Source organism: Brachionichthys hirsutus, chromosome 18 (assembly GCF_040956055.1).
Source record: "Brachionichthys hirsutus isolate HB-005 chromosome 18, CSIRO-AGI_Bhir_v1, whole genome shotgun sequence".
Taxonomy (NCBI): Eukaryota; Metazoa; Chordata; class Actinopteri; order Lophiiformes; family Brachionichthyidae; genus Brachionichthys; species Brachionichthys hirsutus.
This window is the reverse complement of record NC_090914.1, coordinates 3,888,150-3,901,538: the sequence shown is the minus strand read 5'-3', so window position 1 is coordinate 3,901,538 and position 13,389 is coordinate 3,888,150. Positions and strand designations below refer to the sequence as shown.

Genomic DNA, 13,389 nt, shown 5'->3' with positions numbered 1-13,389 from the left:
GTTGAGTATGATGCCATTTGTTCTGGGGCAGGGTTAGATTCACAATCTGGAAAGGTGACGATCGGATCTGGACATGGTTCACTGTCAGCTGGACTTGCAGGAGAGTCTGAATCAAAGTATTCTGAAACCACAATAGATGGATAAGTGGCGTCCATCTCTAAATTACATGATGTAACAGTGCTGACTGTAGATGCATCACCAAATGAGAATGGACCTTGAGCAATGAGATCAGATGAGAATGCCACGGGTGAGCCTGGTAGTTCTGGACCAGCAGGATCAGCAGGAATCAGATCTTCCGATTGTGGTAATGGCACGGCAGTAGGGTCCTGAGACACTGGATGTGGCTTCTCAGCTGTGACGGGTGATTCTGAGCCTGATAAGGTGTCATAATCGTGTTCCTCTGGTGGAGACACAGTAACTACAGGAACTGGATAGGGTAGCTGCATCCTCTCCTTTTCAGTTAGTTCGAAAGAGTTCAGGCCATCAGGATGAAATGGTTCAGTATCTGAAAGGCATTCACTAGCTTGGTCTATATTTGTTAGATGTGTCGTTAGCATTTCGTGTTCACCTGTTAGAAAATCTTGGAGGTTCTCAAAGGGCTTTTCGGAAGAAACTGGTGCAGCACCAGGTTCTTCGACTACCTCAACAGTGACCATGTCAGACGAACTCACAATTTTGTGACTGGGGATCTCTGGTTCTTGTTCCGGTTTAGCTATTGAGCACACAGAACCAAAGTCAAATGCCTCTTGTTTGACTGCTCTCAGAGAGCCTGGAAGTATTGGATCCAAAGAAAGTGGAATGGCACTCTCCACATACATCGACTGTGGACAAGCAAGAATACTTGGGTCCATAGAGAGCTGTTTGGGCAGATTTCTGCGGGCAGCTTTGATTTCTTCTTTCTCATCTGGACAGTTGACAGCTGCATCTGCAGTACTTTGCCGCACCAGAACCTTGCTTCTCGCCTGTGTCCCCACAGATACTTTTGATATCTGGGGTTTCTTCTCTCTAGCTCCCCCAGTGCCTATATCTGTTGCAGGCACTCCCTGTCCTTCCGCATCGACCCTTACTCCTACCCCTACCCTCGACCTTGATCCTGTCCCGGCCCCTTCACCTAAACCAACATCAGGTCCTGCAGCCATGCTGCCAGCTTGGGGAGACCACGTGTTGTAATGCTGTGTGAAAGTGTTGAAATTACTGTTAAATGCACGAAGCTCTTTACAGAGGTCCCTCCTGAGGTCAGCCAGTTCTCGGCGCATGGCCGAGACCTCTTCCTTCCACTGCATACTAATAGCTGCAGCCAAAGTAGCTGACTCTTTAATACTGGCCTGTATGGCTTTTGGTGAAGGCCGTTCTGGGGCACTAGATCTGAAGAGACTTGGAGAAACAGGTGGTCCAGACAGAGGTTTGGCTGTTGCCCCCATATTTTCTCGGTACAGCCTGTCTCTTCTGATGGGACAGCCTAGATCATCATGAGCCAAAGGGGCCGTGTCTGTCAAATCCTCTGGTACACTGGCCTGGTCGGGGAAACAAGAGTCTTCCTGTACATAATTTCTGTCTGGAAGACAAATATAAATATGTATCCGTGATATGACCACAGGTGTGAACAGCTGGAGAGAATGTGCTTTCTATTGCTACAAAGCAGTAACACAAAGTCATGCATCGAATGCAATGAGTCAAAATAAGATAATAGATTAAAAAGAGCTAGACACTATACCCAAATTTCATCATCTTTATACCATAAGTACATAATGCATAAATATTTGTAAAACTTTCAATAATTTTAAGAATCGTAATATCTTTTGTACTTTTACAAAATCCTTTCAATACAAGCAAAGTACCATTTTGACTCATTTCTGTTTGGATTTAAGGATTACACTGCCTTCTCAAACTTAAATTTTTAGCATGCATTCTTCGCATCTTTTCAATGCACAAAGCTGAGACTCCCATCTCCCGGGACGCATCACAGAGAATAGAAAATAGTTCTAATAAATGACGTGTAAGAAGTAAACCTTGCATGCTCTTCTGTTTTCAGTTTTCAGTAAATAAATGTGTACTTTGTGCAATGAAAAGAGGCAAAGATGAGCAAAGCTTCCAAACCATTTCCCATCAAAGAGGAAGTATAGTATGAACCCTATTGAAAATATGAGGTCCAGTTTGACAGACTGATTCCCAGCACCAACTGCCTCAAGTCCAAAATAGTGGTGAAATTCGCTACATTCAAAATTCTGCATCCTAAGAATGCAAATCCATTTACTGAGAAAGCAGTGTAACATTTATTGGCATGAAGAATTGACCATAAGCACATCTCCAGATGGCCACACCTCTAACCCTCCCAATTATATTCCAGATGATGTTAATTCCTGAATCTACTGTGGGAAGCGGTCCAATCCACTTAGACTTCTCCTCCGGATACTTCTTCTTTTCTTCCCAATTTCTTCTGTACATGAGCATATCATTTCCTCTGCGAACCCAGCCATCGTGGGAATTGTTCAAACCACCAGCAGTTTTCAAGTAATAATTAAGGCTTTGTATCAGAAATAAATACACGTCAGCTGAGTTTGGTTTGGAGTTACTATATTGAGTCGACATAGGTTATTTATATATGACTAATGAGTGTGACGCTTATCATGATAAGTCATAATCAGCTTAATAGCATTATTCAGGTCTAAACATTGTGCAGTTCCGTAATGTGATCTCACTCTGTGCGAACATGAACTTTACAATGAGACAAAAATCATGTGAGGTGAACAATTTCAAGACAAATAAATCTTTATCATATGTCTCGTAATATATTTAATAATGCATTCTTTGCATACAGCAATTTCACAATTTCTTTGCTCACGTTTGCAACGAAGCTGAGTGTGTTCACATGTGAGCATCTGAAAATAAATCAGATGCTCAAAAAGCAGTGGGACCAAGCAGTCGTGTCCTTCCTTACATCTGACTTTTACTTCAGACAATTTCCATTTGTGGTTTTCAATAGGGTTCATAGCTTTACTCTCTGATGAATCCAATGGATGAGCAGACAAAGCACTTTATCCGAAATACAGTGGCACAGCTCGACAGTACAGTTGCTGCAGTAATCATAAGCCCATCAAACACAATGGAAACACACAAGAGCGATTCATGCAAAGATAATGCAGCTGACTGACAGTACAACCAGTTTTCATGAACTAACCTACATTTATGTTTAACACAAAATAATGCTAATACTAGCTTTCCTTCATTATTTTTAAGTACAAAACAATTATTGCCAACATTCACTGTCACACATTAGATCAGGGATGGGCAAACTACGGCCCGCAGGCCATATACGGCCCGTTGGGAATTTTAATCCGGCCCGCCGAAGTTGTCCAAATTATATAATGAAATTACATTTTATTATAATTAAACCTCATTCATTTTACCTTTTCCCTATAATGCTACCAAATCCTTTCATGTAATGGCTTTGACATGTCAATTATATTAGTTCACACAAACACTCCATCCATCTGTTCCTGGCCCAGCCCCTCTGTCAAAGTTTAGAACCCATTGTGGCCCGTGAGTCAAAAAGTTTGCCCACCCCTGCATTAGACTGTGTGAATTGGTATACATATGTCCTCACCTGTGGTGGACCTGATGGTAGAGGTGAGAGAGGAGGCCATGGGGGGAATGCAGTCATCGTCTTGAGAGTATCCGGCCTGGATGGCTCGCAGGTAGCTGTGACTCCGGGTTCGGAAGCAGCCAGGCAGGTCCAATGCCTCCATAGCCTGGGATTCCACTTCACTGAAGACTGACTCGCACACTGACTCAAACTGCCCGTTCATTTCAGTTTCACTCATCTATAAGAAGGAAAACGCAAATGCCATGTTTTGTTTTGTTTTGTTAAGCAATCAGAGATATTTTCTCCATCTAAAATAAATACTTTGGTCTGTTGTGGAACCTTTCCAGTCTTTTTGCCCTCAGTTTCTCTTAGAAGGCAGACAAAGGCTTGCAGTGGCAGTGAAATAAGTGCACTTTCTGCACTGACAGTGGAACAGCGAGATCAAGGGAAAATGTGTTTTATAATGCCACACAAACAATTTTAGTTCCAGAGAAGTAGGTACTCTGCACGCTGGTTTCTCTTGCAGATGTTACTCATCATTGAGTAGAAAAGGAAATCTAATGCCATTTGGCATGATCAAAAATCCAACAGTTGATGTTTTAAGATTTCAATTAAGACTTTCACAAATCAATACACCCCTATAAAAAGGGAGATTTATATCTCAGTCAAGGCTTTGAGTCTTTTAATGTATTTAGATGAACAAAGTGCAAAAATAATTACAAATTAAATAAAGATCAAAAAGAAAACCATTCTAAATGCTCTTTTAGATAAGAGTGACTCTGAAAACAACTGAGAGTCTGACTGAGGTTTTAAAAAGGAACAAATCAGTGGAGAAATTATTACATTGACTTTTGTTGGAGGCTCCTTTTGTAAGAAACAATTATCTCTAGTGTAAAGAAGAATTTTAAAATTCCTTCCTCATAAGAAGAAAACTAAAAGATTCAGTCTCACCTGGCTAACACAACTAGCCTGACTGAGGGTGCTGACAGCCCGCATGTAGCTCTGGTTCCTGGAGCGAAACTTTGGCGAGTTGTAGTTGGCCGACGGATCCAGGGCGAGGCTTGGGTGCATGTCCCTGGCGGCTTGCAAGTGGTAGCTCTGACTGATCAGAAAGAAAAAGAGAAGGAGGTGAGGAGTGGGACTGCAGCAAAGGCAAATGCTTGCTTAAGAAAGCTAATTAAAGGAAACAAGTTTGACTAACGGCTCGAGGTGTAGCACGATGACAAAAATAATGATTGGAAACAGCGGGCCTCCACTGGGAAACTTGAGAAGGAGGCTGGTCAGGACACCGTGCCTCTCTTTCTTCTCTCGCTCGCTACACCGATGTGTTCACATGTGTCCTTCAAAATAAGGGCGGCAGTTTGTTTCCTGTTCTGCCGAAACACCCAATCAATGCTATAGGAAATGAGGGGAAATCCAAATCAGAAGCTAGTTAGAGCGCAGGCACTTCAGGGAGCATCCTGTGTCAGGCGGGTCAATTAAACGTGCCACTCCAGCAGCAGCGCGAGAGCGATGCTCAGAAACCCAAGTCTGGTTTGAAGTCTGCTGGGGAGACAAATAGAAACACACCGGAAAAAAAAGGCGAGTCACATTAGGAGAACCGAAATGAGGTGGATCTTCTTCTCATAACCGGCGGGGACGAGGAAGCAGTCGCTCTCGACTTTCTATGGAGATAAACGTTGGTGTTTGGCAGCAAAGAAAATGCCAGAGTGATTTAAAGTCCTCCCATTTTTCTTGCCGTGCCATATCAAAGCTGCAGGCATTTGCAATATCGACCATCGACCAAGAACTCAAGTCAGACTGTTGAAATTATTTGAAGCGTGCAAAGCAAAATGATAGAATTTAGTAGTATTTTTTAATCATTACCATAATTACTCCCTCAAAGCACACAACGTAGCTACCGTAAAAGCCCCTACCTTTTTCACACGCTTCGAACCCCGCGGCTAGTTTATGGATTTTTACAGGCTAAGAATGTCGCCGATACATTTAGCCTCTTCACATCAGACCAATGAAATGATCAAACGGGTCACAGAGGACTAACTGTTTGCATTCTAATCAAACGCACTCACACTAAATTCTCCAGATCAGTCATTTTACGCTTTATGCGCACAAGCCTGATGGAACACAAGAACGAAATGCATATTGCGAAGCTTGCAATTTAAAGACGGCCGATCGGCCTGAAGAACTAAAAGTGACATGAAGAGCGACGACGAGAGGGAGACGGACAACGCATGTGATGAAGTAATTCTGAGAAAGACTTTATTGGTTTTAGTGCACAGGAGGAAGATGAAGATAGTGATCAATGACGTATCTTGTATGCTATTTGCTGGTTTGCAGGCACTGTTTTTTTGAAAAAAGCTATAATTGAATTAAAAGTAAAAATAATTAAAGAAAACTGCATAAATATCTCATGTTACAACGTGATCACCCGCGGCTTATAGACGGGCGTGGCTTATATATGTAGAAAATCTATTTCCTTTTTAAATTTTAGTGGGTGCGACTTATAATCAGGCGCACTCAATAGTCCGGATATTACGCCATTTAACTTTCAGTCCTTTAAGCAAAGACATTTAGAACTAGCAGTGGATCAAATCATACGTATAAAAGTGCCTTAGGTGTGAACAGCTCGGCCGAGGTGACCTCTCATTGACTGTCCTCGAGTGTTTGCTCTGTGAGGGGTCCTATATTCAGCAGGGCAGCGAGCCAGCTGGCTCTGGTGTTTGACCACTGCAGCGTGGCAGCAATAGAGAGGCGGGGGCAGGGGGGCGGGGGGGCGCTGAGCCTGTATTCACCTTAAGTCTGCAGCAAAATTGGTGATGTAGTTACGCATGTCACTGTTGATTTTATCCAGGCGGTAAGAGCTGTGGGTAGAAGAGAAAACAGAGTTACTGGGTCCCACAAGGGGTGGGGGGGGGGGGGGTTGGTCGGATGGATGCGATGTCACTGGGCACAGGTCCAGTGTAACTGGTTCTGTATGGGTTTACAGTATGGCGAACCGAATGTTTGGAGCTTTCACCAAATGCTGCAAACATTAGGGCGATACAACATGATCAGCATGGCCCTCCAGCAATGCTAAGCATGTGAGAATGTCATAGGCGCATGGAGCTTACAGACAGCATTGCCTTGCGCCAGGCATTAACTTACAAGTGAAAAGATGGAAAGAGGTGTGTCTTTGTGCATGTGTGTAATGACACACACGGCCAATCCAGGAGCACCGATGGAAATTTATTTTTAGAACAAAACAGTCGATGATGAAATGCGGCACATAAAATACAATTAGACAACATCATAAAACCAGCATTCTTTCACTATGTGGCTAATTAGATTTAGTTAATAGAACTGAATGAGTATTAAAAAAAATATCACTACCTATAGCATCCTATCCTGAGTCAGTGGAGCTTTGGAGCTGAAATGATCAGCTGTAGCCCCCCTGTCTCTGAACGGTACGAATGGACTTCCATTGTTGGCCAACATAAAAGCAAGATGGGAATCTCACTTTGATGCTGCTTGTAAAAGCACGCCATGCTTACGTTTAGCGGAAAGGTTAAAGCAAGATCATTTAAGAACAGAACGGAAACAAGGACAAAACAGATTTTCCTTGTGGGCTGACAAGAATGCCGCCATGACAGCGAGATGATGAGACCAAATTGGGACTTCAATATCTGCTTTTCCAGAATGTGGAAATCGTCATATATTTTCCCTTCTTGACAAATAAAATCTTTTAAAAATCCTCAAAGAGAATAATTACATCTTCAAATTGAATCCTGTCTTGTTAGGGAAACACTGAAAGGAGATTATATATATATATATATTTTTTTTATTGTGAGCCACATTTAGCAGCCCACTTCTGAAGGAGTAGAAGGAAACAAAAGCAATATTTTTGGATTGCAAAAAGTATTGCATTCATAACAGACAAAAAAGTTTTGGAAAACCAACAACAATGAACTACAATTTCAGATTTGACCTCAATCTGGGGTAAAAAACGCTCATGCCCAATTCTTATCTGCACCGGCAATTACCGTATGTTTTGTTGAATCAGGAATAATTAAAAGCTTTGCGAGTGTTAACTTTGATGAATTGCAGTGTCTCATAGAGCTAATCAGGGAAGGTGGGCAAGCAAATGAGGTATTTTACGATCGGCGAAAACAAACGGGATTGATTTGCTTGTGGTGTTAAGACACTGGGACGCAGCATCTTAGAAAGAAGTTAAGTTACCAGATAGAAGTACAAGTAAATACTCCTATGCTTCTCATCACGAGCGTCAACGCAACCTGTTAACGGGGACTCATGATGCTAAAGTAAATGTCCTTCATTTTCCATCATCATTAATAATTTTTTTTAACATCTTAGGCCCCCCCAAAAGAGATGATTCATATTAAATATATCAAAGAAATCAGCTTTCCAGCTTGCAAAGTGTACAGGCCCCAAGGGTAAGGTTGAAATGGGGGGGGCAGTTATTAACTAAAAAAAAAAAAAAGAACTTTCTTTCTAGGACTCGGGCTGTTCCAGATGAGCAGGCCCATGACTGATGTATTCTTTACTGGCGTGATGAACAATGAGACGATCGTCATGTCAACCGCAGGATAAAGTTGGAGATGGAGATGAAGTCGGTACAACCTGACAAGCCTGTTCTCACTTTGACATGATTTGCTTCAGGGAGCTGCTGCTGTCAAAACTTGTGTCTGGTCCATCTGAAGGCCCCCGACAAAATTCAACTTGCGTCACGTCTACGGTGAATCCAATCTAGTGCCATAAATAATTCCCCAGCATGAAAGCTCTCGTCAGGTATAGCACTCCCAATCCTGCGGCCTCTTCTGTGTGGACTTAAAACGGGAATAGCTATGGATCCCAGAACAATGGTGACAAAAATACAAAGAATGAAAACAGGCCAATGATAAAAGTGGAGGGAGCTTCTACGTGAGCTTAGTAAAACTTTCATACTGACACATATTCAAGAATATCTTTGTCCAAACGGGTGGGTCAGTGAAATTGCTGCTCTTCTTCTGGTAGAATTTGGTGTAAAGGTTCAAAAATCATATTTTCCATGGACTGATTTCAAAGTTAGCTGTGTTTCATATAAAATTATTTTTTTACAAAGTTCAAAAATTGAATTCATAATGTAAATTTTAGGATTTTAATCATAATATTGCACTGTATACATGACACTACATTTAAATTACCTCACTTATTTGAACCATTCTAATGCAGTTTGATAATTAATGCAGCATTAATAGGATACATTAGATAAATCTTTAAATATTTTAAAGGTTTAGGAGTGTTGCAGGACTCCTCAATATCCAGTGGACTCAGCGGCTGAATCCAATGCCTAACCCATGCTGATCAATATCGTCCTTTCAGTAGAACCCAGCAGCATTTCGGACCGACCTGAGAGAGCCATTATTCAGAGGAGCCTTGGAGTGTAATAACTGTAAATGACGGACCTCCCTGCTGTTGCATTCTCGTAAATCATCCACTGTTTACTATTCAAAATGGATTGTCAGGGGAAGCTTTGCAAGATGCACAAAAAGATACATCTTGATTTTAGCTGTCTCGTGCTTTACTTTATACGCTGAATGAGCTGTTAAAAAGGCAAAATGGTGGCATGCGACCAATATCCTTTTGTTCCCGCCTGATATCAATCGATAATATTCGATTTGTCATTATATATATTCTCTGGGATGAATATCTGGGGCCTCATGTATCAAGACTTGCGTGGATTTCCTACTGAAACATGGCGTACACACAAATCCAGAAAACGGCGTATGCACAAAAAAAATCCAGATGTATGAAACCGCACGCAGGAATCCAAGCACATTTCCTTCATGCATCCCAAACAACGTGGAACTGAGCGGGCATGTTGGAGTAGCCGACCCCACCCAACCCGCTCCACATTTACATACGCAAATCATATGTAAATGACCTCTGCACCTGAGATTCCCTTGGCTGCGCGACCGGAAAATGAAAACAAAAAGATGAGTAAGCCCGGAAATAAAAGAAACTTCACCGAAAGCGAGTTGGAGACGCTTTTAACTGAAGTGGAAGCGCGCAAAAATACACGGTTTGTTTCGCTGTCTTCCGGTATAAGCAGCAAACGCGAGAGGAGTGAGTGGGAGAGCGCGCGTAAGGCTGATTAACTATGACATTCCACACTTTACGCACGGGGTTATTAACATGAGTTCTTTGCACACGGAGACAATCAGGGGCTTGTTAGAAAGATCTGAAGCTGTAGTTTAACCAGAGAAAAACAGGAAGTCACTAACTTTAACCACTGACTAGTAGTGATGCTGTGAAGACGGGTTAGTATTCGGGGGGCGCACATGCGCAGCACGGGACTAACTTGAATGAATGAATATCTTGATGCTCCGTTTACATTAGGAACACCGGCTCTCGCTGCAAATTGCACCTTAATGTTGGTCTGTTCAGCTGCATTGAATGTGATATACCGAGCGGACATGCGGATGATTTCGTCACACACGGCTGGCATGGCTCAGGGTCGACTGGCACAGTCCCGATCGGTCTGTCAGCTCCTTCTGGGATGCCCCGGTTGCAAGGAAACTCCCAGTGTGGTCAGCACCTGTACGCATGCTTTTCTATGCGCTCCTGTAATTGCAGACAGCTAGGTCATTTCACTCTTGACGCATCTGAACTTTGACGTGAGAATGTCAGGAGGGGCGAATGTGATAATTTTGAGTCACATCAAAACTATAGGTCAAGGTAACAGCCTTGTATCTGAGATTTATTGTGTCTATCCCGTTTCATCCCGAAAATGACAAAAATAAAGATGGAGGTAAGAGGTGCAGCAAAAGAAAGACAAAAACACAGCAGAGAAATTAAACACACAATCATCAGGACATACAAGACGCAGCAAGGCAGCAGGATAGGAGAGGGAATTAATGTCTGACCTAAACGAGCTTTAGAATAACCCAAGCAGCATATCATCTCTATCTATCGCTCTACTTTAATTGGCTTTGCACACATACTGTGAAAGGCAGATGATCTTCATAGTTATGTGAACATTGATTCAACCCCAGCAAATACCGAGGGAAGTTACTGAGACATCTCTCAGTTATGAGATTGCAGATGACGCCACTCTTTATTTCCCGACTCCTCTTTTTGCAGGAGGTTGGTAATCTAATTTCATCCTAATCTATTGCATTTGTTCATGTCGTGATCATGTATCTCTCCAAACAAAGTTGCTTGACTATATTTTCTTGTGACATTGTGTTCAGCTTGTCTCACCGCGTAATCCTCTTAATAATGTTCGGCTTTGCTGCCGAGTTACCAAAATAAAAGCCATCTGTTTCCTCTCCATTTAGTGGGACACATCTCAGGAGAACCCGAGAAAGGCTTTCTTACAGTCGAAGACGCTGTTATGAATACGCATACAGGGATTGTGACGAGGACAGGGTTAAGCTGTCAAGTTGCTCAGCATTGATAAAGTGTTAAGAACCTAGCATGAACAAAATGCTGGAGGGAATGCAAAATAAATAAACAGAAAATATAATTTCAAAAACAGGAAACACAGACAGAAGCATATCTTTAAAATGCAAAATGTATAGGCAATAATTCCATTTCCCATATCACATTTTTTTCTTCTTCAGGATTTCCATCAATTACATCATGTCAATTTTTTTTAATTAGGTCAAATCCAGCAGGGTTATCAAACTCCACATGGAGATTAATGTAATTAAAGCCATTTAAAGCACAAGTGGAAATATTAGCATTTTTTTTTACCATACATGTTTTGCATCCTGGTTGGATCAAGGCGGAAACCAATCCAGGGTAGATACTTTCCTATCCAATCGGTTTTGTCTGGACTTTCTGATTTTTTTTGGTTTGATCCGCACCAAAATTGCAGATGTGACACCTCTCACGGAACAAAGTGCCGATCAAACCACTCAATAAAAAGAGGTAATCTCGGTCGGTTCATTTACATTGTGAAAGCACTTCCTTGAACAAGTTGGACTTTAAAAAAATCAAATGTATTCGCGCATGAGGAGAGAAGAAATTTCATTTCCCAGTGATATGGTCTAATGAAGAAGTCGTTATTTTGAATTTGAATGTTGTTTGTATGAGGATGGACATGGGTAAGAGGGTGATGTCACCTTGGTAAAGAAGCTGCAGTCGCCTGATGTAAATGTGTGCCATGCCATCAATAAAAGTGAACAGCATTCTGGGCCTTTAATCAAGAACAGGAGGAGCTAGCCCTGATAAACGACGATGACATTTACTCAGACAGCGACTGGCACGAAATGTAACCAGTAATCCTCAGGGAAATTCTTCAGTTTGCACCATCTACACTGGAGGCGTAGATAATGTATAAAGGGTGATGAGAAAAAAATAAAGGCCCGATGTGATGAGCTAATGATATATCTTTAAGCTGCATGTGATGTACCTCTGGGAGTCCATCAATTCCCTGGGTCTGATGATGGCCTTGACCAAGGCGTCAGGCCGCACCGATTTCTGAGGCGATGTCTTAGGGCTGGAGTCCGACTCTCCGCTCTCCTCGTCTCCCATGGCTTTAACGTAACTGCTGCTCCGCATCCGACGGCAAGGGATCTCGTCATCCTTCCCATCCCCAGGGTAGTCCCCCCAGTCATCCTGGGGCACCTGGGTCACATGGAGACGATGAAGTAAACACATTATCATTATTAACATTTTATAAAGTTATTTATAGAATGATTCTTTCCCCCTTGATTTGGCTATGGATCAGAGTTTGCCATTGTTGTAGCTCGATGTGTCTACAGGAGCCCAAAAGGGACACATTTATTTTTTAATTGCTTTACATGCTTGGAAAGCGATGGTGATGCAAACGGTATTAACTTGGTTGTAATCTGCAACTAAAAATCTTGACTGAAACACTTTCAAAATTTCAGCTGAAAGAATGCAAAAGATGGCAAAGGACAAAAGAACTGTCTTTGTACAATCTTTCATATTTATTGTATGTAGAATTCGGGAAAATCACATTTACATGCAGAAAGTTTCTTCCGGGCTTTAAAGCAGATAAGTTACCCTTATCACTTTCAGAGTGAAAAAGAAATGTCTTTTCTACGTGTGGAGTGGATATTTAATGTGGAACAACATGCCATGAGGATGATCTTAAATGTTGAGTGAGGAGCGAGCGAGACGACAAACAGCATCTTGCATGCAGCAGAAGTCTAGTTTCATGCACTTCAACTCGCAACACGAGTCAGCTTTATTATTGGACTTGGTTTCATGCAGGGCACGTCGCTGTTATACTAATTATAACAAACCATCTTGAACGGTGAGGAATAATGGTCCCATTTTGGTATACTGTACATGCCATGATAATAAATGCTACTTTATGAGCCTAATAGGGTTCCATATTGGGACGGTGGTGCAGCTTGTTAAAGGCTGCCGGGCCAACTTCACCCACTCATGAAATGATTTCAACACACTCATTAAACACAATCCCACACTTTCTACATCTCTGACTCATAACACCCTTTGTTTTCGCGCTTTAGTTAAGCAGAACAGCAGAGTTCAATTACTTCGACAGCAGCGGCGTCAGCCGAGTCGGGCGCCGAGCCTCTCCCACAAACGCATAAACGAAGCAACACAACACAGAAATAAAGAGAGACGCCATGAGGACAAATCTCCCTTCTCTCGTTTCATTTTAAGGTTTCACCGAGCGTGCGCTGCCGACTGTGTGACGGTCAGAGGAATGACATTACAACATGTAGACATGCGTGATTTTTTGCGGACACTGCGTGGTTCAGTGATTCTGTTATTCCACTCCACTGCCACTCAGTGACTAAGCCTCTGCTCACAGGTCGCCACTGAAC

The 13,389-nt window shown here is 42.3% G+C and overlaps 1 protein-coding gene across 1 annotated transcript in view; it reads right to left on the bottom strand.

Moving 5' to 3' along the window:
• The window catches only part of dlgap2a (discs, large (Drosophila) homolog-associated protein 2a), a 34,531-nt gene that overhangs the window by 15,992 nt on the left and 5,150 nt on the right, over nt 1-13,389 (bottom strand). Inside the window, exons 2-5 of the mRNA XM_068751552.1 lie at nt 11,979-12,193; nt 6,376-6,444; nt 4,535-4,685; nt 3,605-3,821 (exon numbers count right to left, since the gene is read on the bottom strand). Of these exons, the coding sequence (XP_068607653.1) occupies nt 3,605-3,821; nt 4,535-4,685; nt 6,376-6,444; nt 11,979-12,193 (652 nt within the window). The remainder of the gene's footprint in view (nt 1-3,604; nt 3,822-4,534; nt 4,686-6,375; nt 6,445-11,978; nt 12,194-13,389) is intronic.